The 26,071-nt window shown below is 42.7% G+C and overlaps 1 protein-coding gene across 1 annotated transcript; it reads left to right on the top strand.

The window, feature by feature from the left end:
* The first annotated feature begins 628 nt into the window (after window positions 1-628).
* On the top strand, window positions 629-25,809 carry UPB1 (beta-ureidopropionase 1). Its single transcript, XM_056859607.1, has 10 exons — window positions 629-729; window positions 4,288-4,459; window positions 8,412-8,499; window positions 10,412-10,506; window positions 13,017-13,178; window positions 15,992-16,161; window positions 20,232-20,313; window positions 21,572-21,614; window positions 22,198-22,352; window positions 25,597-25,809. Exons 1-10 carry the CDS (start codon window positions 629-631, stop codon window positions 25,678-25,680), a joined length of 1,152 nt encoding a protein of 383 aa, XP_056715585.1. The 3' UTR covers window positions 25,681-25,809.
* The last annotated feature ends 262 nt before the right edge of the window (window positions 25,810-26,071 follow it).

The following is a 26,071-nucleotide window of genomic DNA, read 5'->3' as shown; positions in this document are numbered from 1 at the left end:
TCACTCTTAAGGTGGGTGGTGGGTATCTGAGCACCGTGTATTTTATAATTCATATCATACGGTGTAATATTGATTATTGTATAAGTGCTCTTTTTGTATTGTTGTTTCTTTTTTATGTCTTTATTTTATGTTTTTTATAATTTGTTTTGTTTTTTTCTTATCAAAAAAATAATAAAAACTGATATATATATAAATTTATATATATAAAACATTATATATATTATTATATTATAATATATTATATTATATATATTTTATAATATATACATATAATATATATGTGTGTAATATATAAAATAATATATATAAAAATAAATATATAAATAAAATTTATATACATATATAAAATAAATAAATAAATATATAAACACACACACACACACACACACAAATAAATAAATGAATGAATGAATGAATGAATGACCGGCAGCTCGCTTCCCACCCCACCCCCACCCAGGTCCAGAACGGGTGTTCGGAGGTGGAGCTCTCCCCTCCCCCCACCCCGTTGCAAACGGGGCGGGGGGAAGTCTTGCGAGGGGCCTCTTCTGGCGAGGGCCCTCCTCCTCCGAGGGCAACGGTCACGTCGCCGCCGCTTTGCTCTGCGCGGCGGTCGGGGCGCTGGGGAGACATGGCAGCGGCCATAGACTCGTGGAGTCAGTGCCTAGAGCGCTACCTCCCCGCCGAGCAACTGGCAGAAGCGAAGCGGATCCTCTACGGGGAGCGCGTCAGGTGCGCTAGAACTACACGTCCCGGCAGGCTGTGCGTCTGCAGACCCAGCCTGGCCGCGAGGCATGGGCGAGGGACTGGAGGGGGGGGGGCGGTGGCTGCTTCTGCTTCCGACAGCTGTGCTTGTGGGGGTTGGCATAGAAGTCCCAGAGAAGGGAGGTGGTCCTGGGTGAGCTGTTGCTCCCGTTGCTGCTATAATTTCTTTAAAAAATAGATCACGATGGGTAGCCGTGTCAATAGCCTTTCCTTTTATCCCTTAGAAGCTCCTTGATCCATTGATCTTGAGCAGCATCTATCTAGTGTTGGAGGGATATAAGGACTGAAACAAATCTTGCCACTGACAGTGTAGCCTTGGGGTCCCCATCGCTTAGTAAAAAAAGGCATTATGTCAGTCACAGAGGCATTGGATTTGTATATTAAAAGGGGGGAAATATAGTGCGATTGAAGTTCCTCGTAAAAGCGGCCTTCCAAAAGGGCATGGGCTAAGGAGTCAATAGAGCCAGAAGAGCAAGGACAGACCCTGTCTGAGTATGGTATATTCAGAATTCTGCCCTGCATTACCGTAAGAAGGGTTAGCATTCAATCTAGCCAAGCAAAAAGCTCTACAGAGACGAGGAGTTGTCAAATAATATGTATAGGCAGGCAGACCACGTGGAGGGGGTATTCCGAAGAACTGGGATAGCAGTAGAAAAGAGCAAGAGTCCAGTAGCACCTTAAAAGACTAACAAAATTTCTGGCAGGGTTATGCACTTCTTCAGATAGTAGTGAGCTGTAGCTCACGAAAACTCATAACCCTGCCAGAAATTTTGTTAGTCTTTAAGGTGCTACTGGACTCTTGCTCTTTAATTTTCTACTGCTTTAAAAAATAGATTACGTGGGAAAGAATGTGGAAAGTGGTGACTGCGCAGACAAACCTGCAATTCCTATCTCACAGTCAAGGGGATCTCGAGTTCCTTTGAACTCTTCATCAGGCTACATGGCAACGTACGAAAAACACCCCCCCCCCAAAAAAAGGGGGGAGGAATTGATTCAATACATGACAGAGGAACTTCAGTTTTGTAGGTTGGGCCTGGGCGTCTGTCTCTGTTATGCCCTGAAGTGTACTTTTCCTCCCATCCTTTTTACTTTTTGTTCAAGTGAGCTTCCTGTTATATAAATGTTGAGAGATCCAACATGGCTCCGTAATATATTGGCCTAATAAAGTAGCTGGCCACTCTCTCCGCTAAGCCTCTTCCTTATACCTTACTTGTGGTATATGTTTCAGGGAACATTTTTGTTTGTTTTCAGATGATCGAAAAATAAACAGACTTCTGGTTTGGGGGGATTTAATGTAATTCACTACCATATATGTTAGTGTGTGTGTTAAGTGCCGTCAAGTCGCTTCCGACTCATGGCGACCCTATGAATGAAAGTCCTCCAAAATGTCCTATCTTTGACAGCCTTGCTCAGATCTTGCAAATTGAAGGCTGTGGCTTCCTTTATTGAGTCAATCCATCTCTTGTTGGGTCTTCCTCTTTTCCTGCTGCCCTCTACTTTTCCTAACATGACGGTCTGTTAGTGGGGGTATTGAATTTGGTTGTTTCCATTGGACTGTTCAGCAGTTGCCCTCTTTAAAGCCCTAGATTGAGTTAAGACGGCAGGATCTTCTGTGTTAAGTGTCATTTGGCATGGCTCCCACATCCTGCAATGTTTTTATTAAATGTGAACTTGCCCTCTCTGTAAATGAAAGGCATTTCCCCCCCCTTGGCAGTACTTATGTGGGTCTAGTGCCACATTTTTGAAACTTTTCTTGCCACACAAAAATTGCAAAATAACTGGCATAGAAGGACCCTCAGATGATGCAAAGTCCAGTGCAATTGACAAAGAAAATTCAGCAGATATAGCTTCCTTCATAAAAGTGTTTGCATGCTGAGGAAATAGAAATGCTATTCAGTGGGTTATTTTGATGATTTTTAAGGCAAGTGGTATCGTGAAGTAACACAAAACTTTCTGTACTTTATAATTAAAAAAACCTGAGCAGATAGATGTTAAACAGCAAACCTTTGAGGGGTACCTATTCCTTCAAGGAATATCCATTCCTTGAAACAATTTATACTTCCCTCTTTTCCCCTGCTATGGCTATCTCAGTGATGTCCATGAATGGTGAAACAGTAAAGATTGCTTTTTTCCTTATCATGTCTCTTATGCCTTTACCAGCTATGGGGCAAGAAGGAATTCAGCAGGTGAAGGGTGTTGCACCATGAGAGGGAAAGCTTCACCTGAATTTCTGTTTGCCAAGAATCTGGAGCCCTATCACGTATTCTCATTTGTTAGCATTGCTGAGATTTGAAAGCCATTGACAGTTCGCTCCCATTCTGGTCATTCCACAATTGCTTTATGGCAGGAATAATTTGAACAAGAGCTGTCAAACTACTAAGAACCCTTTGCTGAGTTACTCACTCACCAGGCTGGGCCAAGCATTTGGAGAGGCTTTTGGTTTTTTTTTTTTTTTGTGTAGTCACTATTCTTGACTCCTTTCTGATCCAACAGCATGCCTGTCCTCTCTGCGACAGTGTATATGGTCTCTCTCAACAGTATCTCTGAGATGTATGTGTGGAGAAGGGAATGCTCCTGAACAAACTCCTTAAGATATCCTGTTTTGGTTTTTGACAGATATTCATTAACCCACGATGACACTATTTTTTTTTAACTTAATCATTTATGAACACGGAAAAAAGGTCACTGGGGTGACCTTGGTTTTTCCAATAGTTATGCTGCTGTGCTATGAAGGTTGATTAAAAATCCCACAAATGAATTGCAAAGTTTTTATTTCTTGGTACTGGGGGGTCTATGTAAGGATCCCACATATGTGATCATGAATGGTTTTCACAGACTGTGGTTGGGTTGAGAGGATAAGTGGGAAGCAAAAGATCAGGGTGAGCTGGGAGTGGAGGTTGTGTGGCAAATTTGGATTGGCCTCCACATAATGTGCAAAATGGCCATAAGGTACAGCTTGTTGCTCGGTAATGGCTTGTATTTCTAAATATTAAAAATGGAAAATAAATGTGTTCACTGATAACTGATCTCAGATTCCTGTGTTTTACATTGAGGGAGGGAGTATGGAGTTATTTTGCAAGTGAGTTTTGAAAAAGTATGCTAAGTGTGTCCCACTTCAAAAAATTTGAGAATCACTATGTGCTTGATTTAACTTTTTATGAAATGACGGAGAAGCTTTCTTTGTACGTGCAGTAATTACTTCCCATTGATGGATACTGTTTGCTTGTCATGAAGAAACTGGAAAAAAAACCCTTTATAATTTAAAAGATCGTCCTCAAAAATACATTTCTGTGACCCTATAATTGCTTGGTGAGTCATGCAGTATTACACAAGGAGGGCATGAAGGAACAATTGGGTGAATCTGGGTCAAGCTAGCAGCCTAATCTTCCTACAGTTTGCTTGTCCCTCCAGTTGGCCCCTGCACTGTATTTTTGATTTGTTTCCCCACCCCCCTGCTAAATTGCTGTTGCCATACAACAGAGGGAAGGTAGAATGTTTTTGTTCTTTTCTGTTCTGCTTTTCCAGGCCACTGGATTTGCCTTCTGTTGCTACATCAGCAGCTGGTGAAAGGAACTTTGATCTACTGGGCTATGGATTTCAAGCTGAACCGGAGCAATTGAGGCAGCCACGTGTTGTCCGGGTGGGATTGATTCAGAATAAAATTCCACTTCCCACAGATGCACCGGTTGCTGAACAGGTACTATTGTTGCTAGTAAAGAGGGTGGCTGCAGACTAACGTCATCATCCTTGTTAATCAAGTTGGGGGGCAGAAAAATGGGGGTAGAGACAAATTGTGAGGAAATTCCCCATTCTATTGAAATAGTGTGAAACAGTTGAGCTCCAGGGCTAGCTGGATATCTGCCTGCTCCCATAACTCTGAATCTCAATGTCCTGGCATTACAGCACAGTTTCCTGTTCAGCAGGAATGGGGAGTTGTGAACTCCATGCATCAGAAATGCCACCTTGGCCATTTGCTGCCTGATATCCTGAACTTCAAGCAATATGAATTACAATCTTCCGATCTTGTTAGGGATTCCTTGTCTCTCTTAATTTGCTTCAGCATTTGGGTCTCTCCAAAAGTATACAAAATTCAGAGGATGTAGTGCATTCAAGACCCTTTATCCCATGATTGTGTAACAGATTTTTGATGAAAGACTCCATATAACCATTTCTCTTTCCCTACTGCGGCTCCCCATCAAGGAAAACTGCATTCAAACATTCTGCTGGAATTGCAGAAAATTTAATTGACCGCTAATTTCAGTCTAATATATTTGCCCTGATCTTCTGTTTGTTTATTTAGGAGACTTCTGTGCCACCTCTTCAGAATCTTGCTGTAAAAGGCTTACAATGCAAACAATAAATTATCCATATAAAAACAAGCCTGGGGGCATAAAAACAGCACAAAAGTATCCATAAAACACACCTCAGGCCAGATACAGACCATAAAACAGCTGGAAAGATAACTCCCCTAATTAAAAACCTGTGTAAACCTGCTTTAGTCTCGTGCTTAAAAGACAGTAAAGTAGATTCCAGGCGAGCCTCCAGCCTGTTTCTAGTTTGTCTATTCCTATTCCGATTGTAGTTACAATGCCAGCTTTATTTTTTGTTGTTGTTTAATTATTCATATAGTGTTTTGCTTCTTTCTGAGACCCCTTATGTAGCACCTGGAAAGGCACCTGGCTGTAGTATTCTGCCTTCTTTCCTTTCCTTAGCGTTTCCTACTTATTTTTGCTGCCACCAAAGGCTCTTGCCTTAGACTTCTTAGTTGAACCAAAAGAATAGGATGGCTTGTGGTATTTGACATTTGGTAGAATGACAGGTCAGGACACAGGGATGGCTCTGAAGTAAAAGGAGATCTTTTACTCTAAATACAACAGTTGTTTTCACTTAAACATAAATAGTTTATTTAGAAATAATATCAGCATAATGGTTTCAGATTGGTATAGTTCTTCTTTCTTTAAGGTTCCTTAAATAGACCTAGCCACACAGGCTTATTTTCCTCACTTGCCACATGGGCTAATGACTTTCACAAAGAACATAGGTTTTTTTCTCATTCCACAGCACCTCACTCAATCTCTTCCCCCACTCAACTCCTTCTTTTCGCTCTCTCACACAAACCCCCTCTACAAACCCAGTGAATTCCTCCCCCAGGGTACAGCTGCCATCCAATCATAACATATTTCAGTCACCCATCCAGCCCATCCTTTCTTACTCTAGAGCAGTGGTTCCCAAACTTTTCCAGCCACCATCCTCTTGGTTCCACAAACTCAACCTCAGCGTCCCCTACCCTATCCTATCCTATAAAAAGCATTATTAAAAATAGGGGTTTGCATGATTCACTAAAGATGATGATGATGATAATAATAATAATAATAAATTTCAGAACAGTAACGATTAATTGCACTTCTTCAAAATCTGGAAAAAAATTCTGAAAAGTTTTCACCATATTTGCCAGCATGGTGCCATAGCTTGATCTATTGTAAATTAGTGAACAACACAGCTGAAGGGGCCCACTTCTAGCGCCCCCCTGCTGCCCCCTTGTCTCTTAGTGCCCCTCTAGGTAATCCCCCCCAGGGGGTGGTACTGCCCACTTTGGGAACCACTGCTCTAGAGGCCTGCATTTTAAACTACAGCAATATGTATATAAAACCCCACATTAATGTCACAGAAATAAAACACACACAAAATATTTACATAGCAAAACACCACAATCTGCAAGTCTTTAATTGCCCTAGATGAAATCTTAGAGCTGGGTGTCTTCTTTGTTTCCATGGGTCAAGGCTGTCCTGAGAGGCTTGATTTTTGTTGCCAGTGGGAGAATAAACAGGGTACTTCAGCAGTCAGAGGACAGGGATTCTTGTTGGCTAGCAGAAATAGGTTGCAGATTTGTGCAAATGCTCTTCATTTGCATTGTTTACTCAGGGACAGATTTATGTATTGAAATGGCTTGGCCTGGCTACTGAGCCCCCTTCGTCCCACCCCCCACCAGTGTAAGGAAGTCTTCCAGACAGATCTGAATAGCTCCTGAAGTTTATACTTACAAGGGTAATGCTATTGTTTCTTTGTTTCACTATCAGATCTCCTGTATTGGGCACAAACAAATGTAATTAGTCTGCAAAGAACTTCCTGAATCTTTTTAAAACAGTGTTCTTATATTTCATATTGTCCTTTCCTAGCAAAATGTTTGTCTCTTGTTCTCTTTTTTAAAGAATGGAAACAGAAGAATTCTGTGAAACTTGAAAGCTAGCTCACTGCTTCATCATTTTAATTGGCCTTAGTAAAGAGGTTATGCTTATCCTGTACTTGTTTGGATTTGTTTCTGATCAGATAACATATATTTTCTTTCTTTTCTGAATATACTTTAAGATATGACATACCATTTCATTCTTTAAATATGCCCTCTCCCCAAAGTTATTGGGTTACAGCAGTAGTTCTCAAACTGATGGGTTACAAGCCAGCAGGGTGAGCTGGGAGAGTAGGTTTTGGGAAGCACAATGGAAAATTTGGGTTTGTTTCCACATAATGTGCAAAGTGGCCCTGAAATACAGCCTTTTACTCAGTAATGCTATATATACTGAAGTAATAATCATGAGAAATAGAATATAAGCTTGTCCATTGTTAATTGATCTGAGATTCCTGCATTTGATCTTGTGGGGTTAAAGTGGTAAGGAGTTACTTTGTGAGTGGGTCTAAAATGTACATTAAATTTAGGCATGGGCCCCAAACAGAACAATCAGTTTAGAAGTGGGTCCCACTTCAGAAAGCTTGAGAATGGTTGGGTTAAAGTAAAATGGATATAGCTATTAAAACTCTGGCAGTGCTTCATATAATCCTCCATCCTTCAATGGAGTTGCGGGGAGAGTTGAGAAATTCAAAGCTGTCAGGGAGTATTGTGTTAGTCACAGTTGAAAGAGGACTATAAGGGGTGGGGAGTGCACCTGTTTCAACTTGAGACGTGCCACACGTTCTAGCTTCACTGTTCGAGACAAGAGTTCTAACAAGATTTAGAATGGAAGGAGACCTCGAAGGAATTGATAAGAATATCTGCAGCACCCGAACCTGCCTGTCCAAGATATTTTTATCAGCTGTTCTTCACAGCAGTACACTGAGACCGCCACTGCTTTTTATTGAGGCCTTTCAAATCCATCATAAGAGCCCCGTGGCGCAGAGTGGTAAGCTGCAGTACTGCAGTCCAAGCTCTGCTCACAAGCTGAGTTTGATCCCAATGGAGGTTGGTTTCAGGTAGCCGGCTCAAGGTTGACTCAGCCTTCCATCCTTCCAAGGTCGGTCAAATGAGTACCCAGCTTGCTGGGGGTAAAGGGAAGATGACTGGGGAAGGCACTGGCAAACCACCCCGTAAAACAAAGCCTGCCTAGAAAACGTCGGGATGTGACATCACCCCATGGGTCAGGAATGACGCGGTGCTTGCACAGGGGACCTTTACCTTTACCTTTTTTTTCAAATCCATCAGAAGTTAAATTTGGGATTTAATTTATGGCTAAATTGGAAACAAAATGGGAACATTATTTAATTAGTCACTGTATTTTTTACTGCTTTTCAGCAGAAGGGTCTACATTTAGGTTACATGGTAAAATTGAACTATTCTAATGTTACATGTGAACCTTTACAATAGTTCTGTTTCTTTCTAGGTAGCTGCCCTGCACAAGCGCATAGAAGAGATTGTGGAGGTGGCAGCGATGTGCAAAGTGAATGTAGTCTGTTTCCAAGAGGCCTGGAGTGAGTAGTGTTTTGCTTTGTTTCCCTGTGTTTGGGTTTTGATTTAATTAATGCTCAAAATCCCAAACCAATTAAACTGCTACATTAAAGCCTGCAATAATAATGACATGCTCCAGATTTCAATAAATTTATGTTATAAATAAGCATCATATTCCGAAAGAAGCATACAGCATTCCTGACACTTTTCATGTTTTTCTTCACAATTTGAAGCACCCTGGAGAAGAGCAAGGCCCTGTCAAGCCTCCCTAGAAATAACTTTCATTGGTTTTCTGTAGCCGTTCCATTCATTCATATGTTTTCCCTCACTTCCCATTTTCCCTGTGTTATGTCATCGGCTGATATCCTTTTCTTTAAATTAGCATTTTCCAAACTTTTGATACAAGGCATACTTCCCGCCCCCCGAAATTGTGGCACACTTCACTCATACCCCCAAATAATTATATAATGTATGAAAATGATGCGCCTTCAGAGGAGCTTGGCCCCTTTTTTACCCCTCTGTGACTCACTGCTGATCTGGAAGGAGGCAGATCTAGAGCATGTGGAGATGCAACAGGCAGCCTTATCTGAAGTGGGTAGTTTTGCCGCATTTCTGCAGCAGGGAGTGATTGGATGAGCACACAGGGAACTTTTTATTGGCATGGCCATATGGGTATATTAGCAGATTATCAAAGGCACAGACTTCTTCTTTAGGTAGGAATTAAAAGAGACCCCAGAGGATTAAGAAATTGTGAAGCCCTGTCAGAAAAGAACGTTTTCCTGCTGTGTATCTCCCGCTGCCTACATGTGTTTAGCCTTATAATTTGGCTCCTTGCCAAAGTTCTGTCCAGGCTGCCCATTCTACAATTCTACTCAACTTCCTGCTTTGTAACATCTCACCCTCTCCCTCCCCAGTTCCACCCAGTGTAGAATCAGTGCAGAGTCACCTGCCTGAACTGAGACTCATTGGAAGAAGGCAAGGTCAAAACCGCAACTCTCACAGAGACGTAGTGGGTTCTGTAATTGGGTGCTCACACTCACAGAAGCCTTTAATTATTTGCTTTGTTTCTCACAGTGCATGGGTGTGGCCTAGCATACAGTTTAAGAATAATAGTGTTAAAGTATATCTCTGTAGTGTGAGTCTCCTTAAGAGTGGAGCAGAGGACAGACTCAGACAGGAAGGCCTCAGAGGCAAACGACATTCTCTGGGTATCTTTTAGGGCAACCAGAGGTGCCTCATATGCCAGGGGTCAATCAGTCTGTCACAGTTTGATCTCTTCCTTCTACCATGGAGCTCATGGTTCTTCCCTTCCTCAGTTTTTCTTTACAACAACCCTGTGGGGTAGGTTAGTGTGTGTGTGTGTGTGTGTGTGTGTGTGTGTGTGTGTGTGTGTGTGTGACACAGAGCGAGCGAGCAATAAGCCCAAAGTCATCCAGCCAGCTGCATGGCAGAGTAGGGTAGATAGAGATTGTTATAATAAAACAACATCTGTTATTGATGTGGGGAGGAAATTCCTGAGTGTTTGAGTCATCCCCATTCTCAGAGCATTGTATGTTTGTAGTGAATTCTGAATTCAGCCCTGCAGTGGGGTGGGCTTGAAAAGATAATCATGTTAATAACTTATTTCAAGATAAAGAAGTAGACAGTCGTCTGGCACTAAACAAAGCTACTTGCATAATAGTCCTAGAAACAGAAAGCTTGTGGTGTCAAGTATGATAAATGTAAGACACCAAAATCAGAGCTGCTGTCTGGTGCATCCAGGTGACTTTGTGAAAGGGCAGCCTAGAACAGGCTGCATTTTTTCTTTTTGCTTGTTATTAGTCTCACTTTCATAAAGATGGTAAAGATTCAGTAGTAGAAGAAGAATGGGTTTTGATTAGAACCTCCAGGTGACAAAACTGTCGTGTTAATGACTCACTCTGGTTTTTTTTCCAGCAATGCCTTTTGCTTTCTGTACAAGAGAGAAGCTTCCTTGGACAGAATTTGCTGAATCAGCAGAAGATGGCCCAACAACAAGATTCTGCCAGAAGGTAGGGAACTGAATTCTTGCCTTACTGTTTATTTTATACTACACTTCAAACACTGTCTAGGACTGTATTGTTGTGACCCAATTATCCGTAGAGTCCAATGAAGATAATAGGGAGAAGGCTGGGTTAAAGAAACAGTTCTTTTATTTGGCCAAGCATAGAACCGGGTGACAGACCCAATCAACAAAAGGGAAACTGCCACCCAGAACAAAGGAAGATAGAAAGCTTTATACTTCATTTCAAAAGAAGGCTGATACACAACAGTAAATGTTACATTTGAAGTTATACGCATGCTTATCTAAGTATCCTGCCGTGATGCTATTCAGAAGAGAGAGCCCTGTGTTATATAGGGCCAGAGGGTTAGTGTCCTTGGCTAAGGGGGGGGGGGAGAAGGAAGGAGGAGAGCTTAGCAGAGGATGCATATTCCGGTGATGTCTTGCCTGATCTCGCCGGTGTGTGTGTGTTTACTAGGCACAACAGTATTAAAATAGACAATGTGCAATATAAAGATTTAGATTCAATAGGAAGAACCTTCAATCCAATTAGAAAAAAACATAATGATGATGATGATGATGATGATAAGCTTTTATTTCCACCCCACCCACCCCCAGCCAAGTTAGGCTCAGGGTGGCTGCCAGCATATTTGATATACAATAAACATCAGTTACAAAATTTAACACTGAAAACATTAAAACATTCTGACACGCTGGAAATTAAATTTTAAACATCCTACAGAAAACTTCTAAAACCAGTACAGCAGTAGAAACCTCAAAAAACGTATTAATTGTAGAGCTGTTAATACAATTCCAGAGTTTTATAAATCATTATCTAACCTTTGACTGTTACTGTGTGTGGTTGGGAAAACACACATATACTTAGATATGTATTTGTGTGAATGAGGCCTGCGTTCCAGTCTTGTCCAAATTAGGGAGGCCTGAGTATAAGGAAGAGACGGTTTACTCCTGGCTTGAGACAATGACATACACACAAATAGCTCCTTTGTCAAAAAATGATCCCGTATATGTTTCTATGCAAGCTTGAAAAGAGCACTACACATGAACACATGAAGCTGCCTTATACTGAATCAGACCCTTGGTCCATCAAAGTCAGTATTGTCAACTCAGACCAGCAGCAGCTCTCCAGGGTCTCAGGCAGAGGTCTTTCACATCACCTGCTTGCCTAGTTCCTTTAACTAGACATGCTGGGGATTGAACATGGGACCTTCTGCATGCCAAGCAGATGCTCTACCACTGAGCCACAACCCCTCCAACCCCACCAGGAAAGCTTTGAGTCAATGCATTAAAGTATTCCTGAGGCTCTCAGGGATGCAGACATAGCACTAGATACTCTAGTACTCACAATGATATGCAACCCTTCCCAATGCTTGCAAACCCTTGTGCAAAGTGTACCACTCAAGAAGGAGGGCAGGAGCTAAAACACAGAACAAAGTGGCTTGTAATCACATACTAATGCAGGTACTGAGTAGAGATTTCTTCAGATGAGGGTCCCAAACATCTCACCAGCCAAAAATTCATCAGAAAATTCTGAGGGTACCATAAAAAGGAGAGCTTGGATTTGCCCGCAGAGATGCTCTCTAGGGTTCTAACCCTAGAGGCAGAGATCCAAGCAAAATCAAAGTAGAAATTCAAAGGTAATGGGAGACTGGGAAGGCCTGTGAACTTTTCAGTGTAAGACAGAGATGAACAAGGCGAGGGAGCTGAATTCAGGATGAACCGGGCAGAACACAACAGAATCTGAGTGCCAAGCATGAATTGAGGGTAGATTTTGTCTTCAGTTATAGGACTTGGATTTGAATAGGATGCAAAAGATTCCCTTTTCCTTGGCTTGGGAAAGCGGAGGAGGATCTAGGTGAACTCACAGGGAGCCTCCCTGGCTGGCACAATGATGTAACAGGGGACGTTTGAGTGTACAGAGGAGGCTCAGTAGAATCTGTCTTGGCTACCTCAGTGGAATGTATGAATGCATCAAGTCAAGTTGGAGAAGAAATGTTTAACTGAAGGTGCTAATGTGGTGGAATTTTTTGTCCAAATGAATGCAAATGGTGTGAAGAATACTTTTCAAAGTGCCTGTTGATGAATTTTTGAGCAATTCTGGTTAATAGTACAAAAGTCCGAGCACCAGGTGGGTCCAGATCTCTCCGAGGCTGTCATTTTCCAGTGAGGTATGATGAAATCATGGTGCATGGGCCTCCAAACCTGTCCCCTGTCTAGTCAACCCTCAGCATTTGTAATGGCAGTGACCCAAATGATATTGCATTAACATAATTGAAGAATCCTTGATACAGCTTTGTGAGTATATCCTGAAACTTTGAAATAAACTCACTAGTACTCACAAATAACTCCCAAGGGGGGTTTAATGCTCTACATCTGTTCCTATTATGTTTCTGATTTGCCTTGGCCCAGTCATTTATTTGGCAGTTTGAATCTGAATACAACTTGCTCCTTTTTTTGTAATGGGATATTAAACATGGCATAAAAATTGGTTATCCGCAGCTAGCCAAGAAGCACAATATGGTTGTGGTGTCTCCAATCCTGGAAAGGGATGACGTACATGGAGGAACTCTGTGGAATACTGCAGTGGTGATTTCAAACTCTGGTGCTGCCCTTGGAAAAAGCAGGAAGAATCACATCCCGCGGATTGGAGACTTTAATGAGGTCAGTGGTAGCTTTTAGCTGCATCCATTTGTCAGCGCTACCTAGGATTTTCTTTTACTTAAGACATTTTATGTCCCACTCTTCTAACCTAATGGTTCTTGAGGGAGCTCAGTACTCAAATGATACAATAACAGCAAATAAAATATCATAAACACAGAAAACCACAGCGTAAAAAGGAGAGCAAATATGATCACTAAAACCTGCATTAAAACAGCCAGGGAAGAATTGAGGAGGCACTCATAACTGTTTCTTTCACGGTGGTTGAAACCATCCCTCCTTCTAAGCAAGGTTCACTGTTTCCCAGTTAATGCCCCTCAACATGATCTGATAAGCCTAAAAAAGCGCGGGCTGAACATAGAGGAGGTAGGCATTGCCTCTCCAAGCAACTTGGCCTCAGGCTACAGCCATGACAGTTCTCCCGAACAGCTGCTAAAAGATTGCTCTGACAGCATTCTGGGATTGATCTGCCAAACTCATGGAATCTTTACAGGTGACAGTCTTCTAGTCTCTGTGGTATGCCATAAGGGAAGCAGAAATCCTAGAGCATCTACCCTTTGCAGTGGAGGGAAGCGATATGAGGCGGGAAATTCAAAATTTATATTTTGGTGGGAGGAAGTAACCTCACAGGGAGGGGAGGAGTTGGAGGAGCTGACCTTTGACCAGAATGTGACATCACAGGACATACCGCACCCCATTGAGCTCTCTGCCCTCCCCAGGCACCACCCACAAATCTTCAGGAATTTCCCAAGCTGGAGTTGCCAATCATTCATATTCCTCGTATCCTTCCTCTAACCCTAAACACTTCTGGTCTTCCTATCTTAGCCGTGCTTCACTTTTGTTCTTGTAAAATCATGACCTGTGTAAAAAGAAGACCTGAACTTTACACAAATCCATCAAAATTTATTCACACGCACACAAAACCACACACAGTGTTGTGGTTATACTGATTTTTGTTAACAAACCTCAGAAACAAGAATTGAGTTCGTACTTTCTGTTAGCTGTGTTCGGAACTAAGGAAGGGGAAGATGCTTGTTAACGTTTCCTGTGATAAATCGGTGAGACCAAAATGTAAAAGTTAGCCACCAGCCTGCTTCCCAAATGTAAAAAATAACGGGCAGAGGAGTCATTGACCTTTTCAGCTCTGTGGGAGGGCATGCTCATAAAATCAATCCCCTTTGAGACAACAAAATTAGTTACTGTGGAGATGATTTGGACCTCCAGTGAGGAGCTGGAGAGAAAGAACTAATGAGTTGTCTGCCTCCCTCCTTCTTACCCCAAAGCAGCCATTTCCTCTCTTCATAGTCATAAAATAAAATACTAAGAAATCACAAAGAGAGTGGGTTTTTTATTGACCTTCCACACTACCGAAAGGGTGGTTCTGCCTCCACAGAAAAGCCAGGACTTCTCCCTGATTGCTTTGGGAAGAGTTTTACTTTCTCTTTAATAGTAAGAAGTGATGGTTAGCAGCTCAGGCTTTTGTCTGCGCCCTCCACTGCACCACTGACCAATCAGTGTGTGCCGGGCCTGGAAAATCAGGAACATTGTGGGTCGGGGCAGCCTAGTGGTGCTGTTTCTCTTTGTCCTGCACAGTTTGTGTTGGTCTGGATTTTTCAACTGTTCCGCATTGGGGCAGAGCCAAGGTACAACCAGTCTGTGCCATGGTGTAAGTTGGTTACGCATCTGCCTGCAGATTTTCGTCCCTGCAGATGCTGCCATTTAGAACTCTGCTAAGAAGGGGCTGTGGCTGGTTTCTTTGATCTCATCTATTAAGCTGACGATGAATATAAGCAGAGCTGCGTGTATTTTCTCCCCTCCTTCCCCCCTCCCCCATTGTTTATCAAGGAAGCTCAAACTTTGCTCTCAGAAGATGTTATGCAAAAATACGTTTACCTTAAACCATGGGTTCTCACCAAGAGGGGAATTTTAGGATTCCAGGGGGGAAATTGAGACCACTATTCAGAAAAGTGTGATGTCCTGTAGATTATGTACAATCTGTAAAACTGTAGTTTGCTTTTTTGAGTTAAACTATCTTGGGAAGGGGGGAATTATATTCTGAACAATGGTGAAAGGGGGGAATGGAGCAAAAAAGGTTGAGAACCACTTAAACAAATGCTTCTGAGAAGGGTCAGGGTGATATGATAGAGGTCTATAAAATTATGCATGGTTTGGAGAGAGTGGACAGGGAGATGTTTTTCTCCCTCTCCCATAAAACTAGAACGTGAGGTCATCTGTTGAAGCTGGGTGAGAGATTCAAAACAGATAAAAGGAAGTATTTTTTCACACAATTCATAGTTAAATTGTGGAACTCCCTGCCCCAGGATGTGGTGATGGCTGCCAACTTGGAAGGCTTTAAGAGGGGAGTAGACATATTCATGGAGGAAAGGGGTTTTCATGGCTATTAGTTAAAATGGATGCTAGTCATGCTGCATACCTATTCTCTCTAGTATCAGAGGAGCATTCCTATTATATTGAGTGCTGTGGAACACAGGCAGGATGCTGCTGCTGCAGTCGTCTTGTTTGTGGCTTCCTAGAGGCACCTAGTTGGCCACTGTGTGAACAGACTGCTGGACTTGATGGGCCTTGGTCTGATCCAGTAGGGCCTTTCTTATGTTCTTATGTTCACCTCAGGGTTGCAATTGTGCCGGCTGAGGAAGTGAACGAAGGAGTAGATTTGCCCCGTTGCCTAGACTGGCTCTCTGGCCGAGAGGCTCGCATCAAGAAGGAAGCGTTTTGGACCGAAGTGTATTTTGAGTGTTTCCTGTAAAGTTTCTTTCAGTCCTTAAGGCATTTGTCTGTCTCTGTGTGTTTTGTAGTCAACCTACTACATGGAAGGGGACAGAGGACATCCAGTGTTCCAGACTCAGTTTGGAAAGATTGCTGTCAATATTTGCTTTGGGCGCCATCATCCTCTCAACTGGCTCATGTACAGTTTGAATGGAGCAGAGATCATTTTTAATCCTTCTGCAACTATTGGGAAACTCAGGTATAGTTAGAATCTCATGTGCTCAATGCAGAATGCGCTATCCTATGTTGTCATCAAATCTTTGCTTTGTTGGCAGAAGTGTACTGTGATGGTTTCCAATGAAATTCAAATTTATTTACAGTCAAAGACCAGCAAAATCTGATATAATATTGAAAAAAAGTGTTAAAACTTTCCAATGAAATTGTGTTCAGTTTGGCTCATGCTGCCCTGTGGCTTCTGTCATTCTTTTTCATAAGAGTGTTAAGAACTTCTCCTGCATCAGCCCAAGGATGATTAAAAAAAAATCATATCCTATGCTAAGGAAAAGCAAATTGTGACAGTATATTACGTACCAGGAGTGCATTACTGCAAAACCAGGAAAGGAAAAGGGGTGGGGGGATCTTCCTTCATGTTTCAGTCTCCCTTTCCACCAGAGCCATGAGGAGTAGTGCAGTTAGTTAGTCTAGTACATTCTTCTATTTTGTAACATTTATGTATTTACTTCATTTATACCCCACTTTTCTCCCCAGCGGGGACTTGAGGTGGCTTACATAATTCTTCCATTCTCCATTTTATCCTCACAACAACCTTCCATGGCAGAGGGGGGATTGAACCTGCTTCTCCCAGATCCTAGACCAGCACTCTAGCCACTACACCACACTGGCTTGCTCTGAAAGTTACCTTTAGTTGAAGAGCAGTGAATACATGAATAAAATAAATTATACCACTGTGTATGGGATGTATTATCAGTTGGTTGCACATATTACCCTTCTGTTGTTTCATTGTTTTCTACTGCTGTAATACCATTTTTCTACATCATACCACACTCTTTATCATGCCTAATAGCTAGGCTCAATCAGATTTCGGTAGTCCTAGTAAATGGCTTATTAGATGTTTCCCTACATTGATTGTATCAACCTAAACTTGTACTTATTAGATGTCTCAGTGTAAGAACTTACACTGTCTACTTTGAAGCTCAGCTAGAAAAAAACGTAGAGGTAGTACTCTGTGTAAGCACCGGGACATTCCTGACCCATGGGGTGATGTCACATCCCGATGTTTACTAGGCAGACTGTGTTTACGGGGTGGTTTGCCTGTGCCTTCCCCAGGCATCTACACTTTGCCCCCAGCAAGCTGGGTACTCATTTTACCAACCTCAGAAGGATGGAAGGCTAACTCAACCTTAAGCCGGCTACCTGAAAGCGACTTCCGTTGGGATCGAACTCAGGTTGTGAGCAGAGCTTTTTGACTGCAGTTTACCACTCTGCACCACGGGGCTCTTCTCAGTGAGAAAGGCAGACTATAAATACAGTAAAAAAAAACCTGGATTGTAAACCTGCAGCTAGTGTAATTAAATTATTGTACAGCACCTCGATTTTTAGGTGCTTTGTACATAATAATAATAACAATTACCTAACTAGGCCAAGTACGTAATTCTGATGGGCTGCTACCTATCTCGACTGAGGCTCTGTGTTGTTACAAGAGCTGATAAATGCTAGGTTGGATTGTTCAGTACCAAAAGCAGCATACTGAGCGAAAAAGCAAGCAACTATCCCATCACTTGAAGAAGTTTTTACAGATTTAATCATATCCCCCTCTGTGGTGCTTGAAGGGTGAGATCAGAATAGTCCTTATGATTTATGATATTGTGCCTGCTGTAATGCAGAGGTTGAGGAATTATGCCTTATTTGTTTAGCTGTTCTGTAACTCTGTGTCTGGGAGAAGTTTCTCCCTTGGCTGCTCAGAGGTTGTGTAATCAGAAACAGTATTTTTTAAAAAAAACAGTGAAAATTTGTGGTAAACACTCAAAATGTCTCTACCTTAATGATGGCCAGAATACAAACAGTCTTTGTGAAAATTCATGTTTGTGACTGTTGATACTGTATTTATTCTTGATTTCTATTGATGATTGCCCTGACCTGGATGGCCCAGGCTAGCCTGATCTTGTCAGATCTCAAAAGCTAAGCAGAGTCAGCCCTGGTTAGTATTTGGATGGGAGACCACCAAGGAATACCAGGCTTGCTGTGCAGAGGAAGGCACTGGCAAACCACCTCTGTTAGTCTCTTGCCATGAAAACCCCAAAAGGGGTCACCATAAGTTGGCGGCAACTTGAAGGCACTTCACACACATACATTGATGATTATTCCATTGCTGTCCCATGCTTTTATTTGTATCATTTCTATTTTGCTGATATTTTATGGCCTTGAGGATAAAACACATTTATTTGGAGGTTTTGCGGGAACTTCCTTTAAAAGAAGCAACACTCTGTTTGCCTGACAGTGATTTGATGTGCCCTCTTCATTGTCTGGGCGAGGCCAGGTTTCGCCCGCCTTTTCCTACCATATTTCATGCAATGTCTTAAAGGTCAGATGTAGGATGAAGCTGAACTTTGGCTGGATTGTGCCTTCTGTTTAAAATGTTGGATTGCTTCAATGCCCATTAGAAAGGAAACTGACATGTAATTGTATGTCACTTTTGAGAGGTTTTTTTCCCTGGCTTCTCTGAATGGTTTTATTGCGGCAGGATTATTGGTTCTCTCTCTCCCCTTGATTGCTTTATTACTTGGCAGAGGCATCAGGTGTGATTTAAATGTGATACTAGTGAAGCAAAAGCATTCCCCGGTAGGACTTTGCACTTGTACAGCATCTCGTTTATAACATACACAGTATGTGTGTTTTTCACAAGTAGCAGCCCACTTTAAACTAGATGCTCTCTGCTGGCAAAGTCGTACATTTAAATCCAGCCTAATTTGAAAGGCGGGGAGAGATTTCGTATGGCCCTCCAACACAGTACATTGAAGTGCTTCTCTAGAAGTGGGTGCTTGCCGTTCTTTACACTCATTTGGCTTAATTTGCTGTCTTACTTTGAGTTGGAGCCTAGTCCCAGAACCTGTGTTCATTGCCAGGGCCAAGCTAGATGCTGCATATGGTTGTTTTATGTCGCCCTCCCCCCAAATTTTTTTAACTGAAGGAAGAGCAGTTCCTAGTCATTTCAATGAGACTGGTGCGGAAAAACTTTCTGGTGGATTGTGCCTCATATAGTGGGAGGAGGATTGCACCATTAGGGTTTTTTGTCTTTGGCACTAATATATTTTATGCTGACCCTCATGATCCAGACACAGAAAAGGCCCTTAATTGGAATCAGCCCCTGAAAGCAGCTGTTTGCCCCAGCACCTTCCCCATAATTCCTCTGGATTACAAATAGATTTTCCGCACAGGTTGTTTTGCTCTGGCTTAGATGCTGTTGGGAAGTAGGATTTCCCCCCCTGCTTCTCCATGGTATCACAGAGATTTCATGCACTTCCTGGATTTTTCTTGGCTTTGCTGCATTCTTTCTGAAACCTGCTTTGCCATTATCTTTTTGGAGCAATCTGGGTGACTGTTTGGACAGGAAAGTCCAGATCTTTCCTGGTCCTGTCCACATCGGTGCCATTTTTCCTGCCTCAGTCCTACCAGGTTGGAGGCTCTTTTTTTTAACTGGTAAGTGGCCTATTGATGACATGTCAATTACCAATGGGGAAAATAGTGCCATGTGACAGGGAGAGAGAATGGTCACTGGTGAAACTGGGGCAGGGAAAATGTAATGAAACCCATCGCATGGAAGCCCCATTTCACTGCATTGAATTAGCAGCAGCAGAAGGTAGAAGAGAAGGAAGAGGGGGAAGAGGAGTTGGGTTTTATACCCCAGTTTTCTCTACCTTTAAGGAGTCGCAAATTGGCGTATAATGGCCTTCACTTCCTCTCCCCACATCAGACACCTTGTGAGGTAGATGGGGCTGAGAGAGTTCGGAGAGAACTGTAGCTAGCCCAAGGTCACCCAGCTGGCTGCATGTGTAGGAGTGGGGAAACCAACCTGGCTCAGCAGTTTAGAGTCCACCACTTATGTGGAGGAGCGGGAAATAAAACCCGGTTCTCCAGCTTAGAGTCCACTGTTCCTAAGCACTACACCACGCTGGAAAACCCCTGGAAAACACTGTTGTGTATAAAACCTGTGAAATGAAATGGGGAGGAAGGTGGTCCCTAAAATGGGTTTTTCATGTTCTGCAGTAATAGCTCTACATTGTGCATACTGTTTAAAAATAATTTTTGCAGTGAATCTTTGTGGCCCATTGAGGCAAGAAATGCCGCCATTGCTAACCACTGCTTCACCTGTGCCATCAACCGAGTAGGAACGGTAAGATTTTTCAGCTCTTTGTAGTTTTAGATGTATAACTTGGGTCAGAACTACTTTATGCGGTGGGCAAAACGGGCAGTTTTCCATGGCCCACTACTGTTAGGGCCACAAAAAGATACACAGTAAGATTAACCCATTCATGTATAAGCCAAGCCATACAGAGAGGGAACAGGGCTATACATGCTGATCCTGCCTCTTCCTATGCCTGTCTGCGCATACCAGTGGCATTCCAGCACCCAGATGTGTACCTTGTTTGTACTTAGGCTGCTGTGTCCATTTTTGAGGGAGACATGGGGGGCATGCTAAGTTGTGAACGGAGCATGCTTAGTCCCTCTTCCCTTCTATGTACATTGGGGTTAGCAGATCCATGAGAAGTCATTTTGTACAGTTCTCTCCCCCCACACTCAGATAGCTCCATTCATGTGTTGTATCTGGAAGGATGCTCGTTTCAAAATATGATACTTAACAGAATGATATAGTAGTAGGAAAATACCTAATCATAGATATATGGGGAAAATGTGCTTCTCTGATCAGCAGTCTGCCCTTTAGAATGGTCTATCAGTATTCCATCTCTAGTTTGCCATTTCCCCCTCTTTGCCTCTAATTTCTGGCAGGAACAGGCAAGTACGGGATGCTATGGCATAGGAAAGTGTCCTGCGTGTTCTCATGCTTCTTGATAGTGAAAGTTTGGGGCAGCTGGGTGTGGGAGAGGTATGTGCACAACCAAGGTCCTCAGGCGACCAGAGGTTACCAGTAGCCATGTCTTCCATAGCAGCATATTCTCCAGCCCCTACCTTTTGGGGCCTTTGGCCATTTCTCCACCAAATAGTTTGTACCTGTGAGAATATGAACTGTTGTTCTCATGCAGTGGTGTAGCTACCATGTCTTTTCCCAACCTCCCCTTCCTATTCAGTCCTCACTGAGTGGCAGGTGGCTAGTGAACGCTACTGTGACATCAGGTGCAGTAAAAGACTCCACCTTGCCCATTTGGCATGAACCAGTGGGCACGCATCCGCCAAAGGGTTTTGCCTTTCCTGATCAGCAAGCAGACTGGGAGACTGAATTCACAGACAGAGCACTCTGGAGGGAGAAGGCAATGCTTTATTCAAAAGCCAGACGGATCTTATTAGATTTACAAAGACTGTCCGATAACAAAGGCAACATTGCTAATCTAGTTTTGTGGAGGGTGTGAGCGTCATGTTGCCCTGGGAGAGGCAGAATGAAGCAAGAGTGCCATCTTCCGTTTGTTTAATTGCAGGAATTCTATCCAAATCCCTTTACATCAGGAGACGGAGGGGATGGTACGTTTTGCAGTCACCTTTGGCTTTCTTTCCTCTGGGGGTTGGTGCTAATTGGGAGTCTGAAGCAACAGCTCTTTGTTCTCCGCTATTTCCCTCGGTTGCATATCACTGGTAGCAACTGAAGGTGGCTCTGAAGCGAGTGAGGGGCAAAGGGATGCTTATCTACCCACTTTACATTTTTATCCTGCCATTCCTTTAAGAGGCTCAGGGCAATGTACCGTATATGGTTTTCCGCTTTGTTCTGTTTTACTCTTGCAACAGAGAGTGCTTAACACGAGGGTCACCCCATTGAGGGTCATGGCTGGATCTCCCAACTGGACACTTGCTACTACTCCACACTGGTTCTCTGATAATCTGGAGAGCTGTGGTTCTGAATTCAGCTGCTTGTAGAAAAGCAGTCCCATAGTAGCGCAAAAGGACTCTTGGATGGAAGCAACTTAGAATTGTGAACCACCTTGAATGTAATGGCAGGAAGCTGGTCTATTAAAAAAAACACTTACTGATAACAAAATGTGTCTTGAAACTCCTTTTAGAAGAGCCCCCAAGCAGTGTGTGACCTTTTTATTTGTTGCTGTTTCTGAAGCTCATCACGATTTGGGTCATTTTTATGGCTCAAGTTATGTAGCTGCCCCAGATGGGAGTCGAACCCCTGAACTCTCCCGCACCCAAGACGGCCTTTTGGTGGCTGAGATGGACTTAAATCTTTGCAGGCAAGTTGGTGACAAATGGAATTTTAAGGTAAGGCCTTCTTTATGCAGATTTGCTTTCTTTCTTTCCTACAAACATTTGACTGACTCATTTCTCAAGGCAGTTTTCAACACATGAATGAAATATTTCATAACAGTAGCTTCCAAAAATTCATCAAATCCATTGATTTGCCATAGTCCCAATATAATTTAAATAATATACATTCTTAAATAAGCTCAAAAGCTTATTTAAAGAAAATGGTATTCACCTGCCTTGTAAATTCTGGCAGTGAGGAAGTCCCAGGAACCTCTGTTGGGAGGACTTTCCACAGCCTTTGTCCTGCCAAAGAGATAGATTTTATGCTACATATTAAAGTAAATGATACAAATATGTTTAATATGACAGGATTTAATTATCTAATAGCCACACACTTGTAAAATGTGCACAAGAGTCTGTAAGTTTCTTCATCTTCCTGCCTTTTAAGACAGAAATGGGCAAACTTACGAAATTATTTACTTCTTTAAACAATTATTGCACTTTTCCAAATGACAATTTCCCCTCCCACCCCACAAAAAATCTGACGGCCATTAAAACACATGAGAACAATACGTAATGAAAGCTAAAATGACAATAAAATGCATTGGCATAATCAGCAGCAGGTGAATCCAGTGGATCAAAGTCTCGCACAAAATAGAAGGAATTGAGCAACAGACCAGATACCTGCCAAAATAGAAAGGTCTTTCTCAGATGCCAGGTGGTTCTCATGGGGGAGAATATTGCAGGGGTGGTGGTACTGCAGTTCAGAAGGCTGTATGCATCCCAAGACACCAACTAACTCATTTCAAGTGGCAGGAGAACCCAGAGCTTCTGAGACAGACCTCCATGCAATTTGGGATGAGAACAAATGTTCTTTCAGAGATCCTGGATCAAGACCATTTAGGAGATTTGTTAGGTAAAAAACAGTGCTTTGAATTCTGCCCAGAAACAAATTGAAAGCCAGTGCAGATATATTGTCGAAGGCTTTCACGGTCAGAGTTCATTGGTTCTTGTAGGTTATCCGGGCTGTGTGACCGTGGTCTTGGTATTTTCTTTCCTGACGTTTCGCCAGCAGCTGTGGCAGGCATCTTCAGAGGAGTAACACTGAAGGACAGTGTCTCTCCGTGTCAAGTGTGTAGGAAGAGTAATATATAGTCAGAAAGGGGTTGGGTTTAAGCTGAGTCATTGTCTTGCAAAAAGTATCAAAGGTAATGTGCTAATCATTGTCCTGTAAGTATCAAGATAATGTGCTAATGAGGGTGTGGTATGTTAATATGGAACCATTGTATCCTGAAGTGATCTGTTAACATGTGGAATCCAAAGCTAATCCGCATAACATACCACACCCTCATTAGCACATTATCTTGATACTTACAGGACAATGATTAGCACATTACCTTTGATACTTTTTGCAGGACAATGACTCGGCTCAAACCCAACCCCTTTCTGACTATATATTACTCTTCCTACACACTTGACACTGAGAGACACTGTCCTTCAGTGTTACTCCTCTGAAGATGCCTGCCACAGCTGCTGGCGAAACGTCAGGAAAGAAAATACCAAGACCACGGTCACACAGCCCGGATAACCTACAAGAACCAGTGTAGATAGTTGCAGCACTGGACTGGTATGTCATGTTCCTGTTAACAACATTTCTGCAGCATTTTAAACCAGTTGTGTCTGAGAGACCTTCAAAGATGGCCCCACATAGAGTGTTACAGTACTCTAACTCTGACATGACCAAAGTGTGGACACCATGGCAAGGGCATTTCTTTCCAAGAAGAGGCAGATGGCATACCAGAAAAACTGCTTAAAGATGTTTTGAGTTACAGAAGGCATTAATAAAACAAGGCCCCCCACCTGCTGCTTTGAACATAATCCTTTGTGAGGATGCCAATCCCACCATAACAGGCTGAATGGCACAACCTTGGTCTAGAGAACTTCCCACCAACTTGCACTTAGGCAAGCAGATGATCTGGAGGAGATGTGATTCGTGTAGACCATGGCCTCTCCACTTCCTAGACCAAAAACTGTGGTATTTTTTCTCACAGCAGCTATTTAGGTCTGATGGAAGCAGCCTCCTGGGGTTGGTAGAAGAGCTCCCTTTTAGCAGCAGTGTGGGGTCCCTTTTCCTGGTGAGAGGTGGCTGTGGGAAAAACCTTTCCGGTGAAAGGAAGTGGGGGTCGTGTAACTGGATGTGGGAGTCACAAAAAAATTGACAACAGTAAAACCAAAGAATTGTTTTAAAATAAATTTCTTTATGATTTATTATCAGTAAATGTTTGGTTTGTATACCTATTTTATATACCTATATACCTGGGGTTGCATAAAAATTTCTCGGGCGAAAAGGGGATGTGAGTGGAAAAAGTTTAAGAAGGCTTGTCCTACCATCAAGCTTATGTTGGTTCGGTATTCTGACGGCAACAATTGAGAGGTTTCAGATTACTTGTCCTGTTCGGCTGGGTTTCAGTAAAAGAAGGTAGCTCAGCTCCCTTGTCCAGGATTAAAAGTCTTCATGTCATTTTCCTGTGGCATTTGGCAGTAGCAGTTACAGCTGTAGACTTGATGGCACTTGAACACGATAACTAGAGGACCCTTGGCTTGGGGAAGAACCAGAAGAGGAGAAAACCTAATGGTGTTTAATTGTTGTTCTCCTTACCTAGAGATCTGCCTATAGCCAGCTCTCTCTTCTACGTGACAAGGAGATGAGGGAGAGGTGTGATGCCTTGAACAGAGGCAATGCGCAGTGGCAAAACCAGAGAGGGGAGATTAAAAACAAACACAGTAGATGTGCCAAGGGAACCCTGATCCCTTCTCATGTAGCTCAAAGCCTGGCCACTTCACCATGCCCGCACTGCTCTTGCCATTAGTGGTTTACCCCCACTCCCTTTTACCGGACGTTTTCCTACAGCCACCTCTCACAAGGAAATGGACTCCATACTGCTGCTAAAAGGGATCTCTTCTGCCAACTCCAGGCTGTTTCCATCAGCCCTAAATAGTCACTGTGAGAAAAAATACCTCCTCTTCTGGAAAAGGCTGCAGGCATCAATAGCCAGATGTTTTCCATCTCTGGGAAGGAGTGCTTTTTCACCTGTGTGGATATGGTACCATATCTTCGTTAAGATGGCAATGAGAAGCAGGTACCAAACATTTTTGAGTTGCATTTGTAAGGCTGTTGTGGGCATTAGGGGTGGTATGTTTGAATTTTTACAGCGATATATGATGGAAGAGCATTCAAGTTTTCCCCCCCTCTTTCCAGATGACTGGGAGGTACGAGATGTATGCCAAGGAACTTGCTGCAGTAGTACAGCCGAACTTTGTGCCTAATATTATCCACGAGTGATTTTTCCCCCTCCACTCACATGGGGTAGGGAAAGCACACTTCCTTTTCTCTTTCAGACATGATCTGTGTCTCTTAGTAACATTCCTCCATGGAGAATGCCTCAAAAGGCATGAATCAGTTGGCTAATAGCAATTTTGACACACCCTTTGAATGGAAGGTGTGTCCCCACACAAACATAATATACCTCCATGCCAACTGTTAGAAGCTGTTTTTGAAAGTCTTCTCTCAATTTCCAGAGGAGCTCAATGTGTGGCAGGGAGGGGTTGTTCTTTGAGAAACACAACTTCAGAGTCATGTTATGTTTTTCAGTACAAGCCCCATAGATTTTTAAATACCGGTACATGTATTGTGGCTTTAAAAGCACAATGATAGATTAGGGCAGCTTCAAATA

The sequence above is a fragment of the Euleptes europaea genome, chromosome 13, assembly GCF_029931775.1.
Source record: "Euleptes europaea isolate rEulEur1 chromosome 13, rEulEur1.hap1, whole genome shotgun sequence".
In the NCBI taxonomy this organism is placed as follows: domain Eukaryota; kingdom Metazoa; phylum Chordata; class Lepidosauria; order Squamata; family Sphaerodactylidae; genus Euleptes; species Euleptes europaea.
This window is presented reverse-complemented; position numbering and strand designations above follow the sequence as displayed.

Excerpts from the sequence above, each read along its gene's own strand:
- UPB1 (XM_056859607.1), top strand. The coding sequence starts at position 629 with ATGGCAGCGGCCATAGACTCGTGGAGTCAGTGCCTAGAGCGCTACCTC. Across the intron at positions 730-4,287 it reads CTCTACGGGGAGCGCGTCAG|GCCACTGGATTTGCCTTCTG; the intron begins GTGCGCTAGAAC and ends CTGCTTTTCCAG. Across the intron at positions 4,460-8,411 it reads ATGCACCGGTTGCTGAACAG|GTAGCTGCCCTGCACAAGCG; the intron begins GTACTATTGTTG and ends GTTTCTTTCTAG.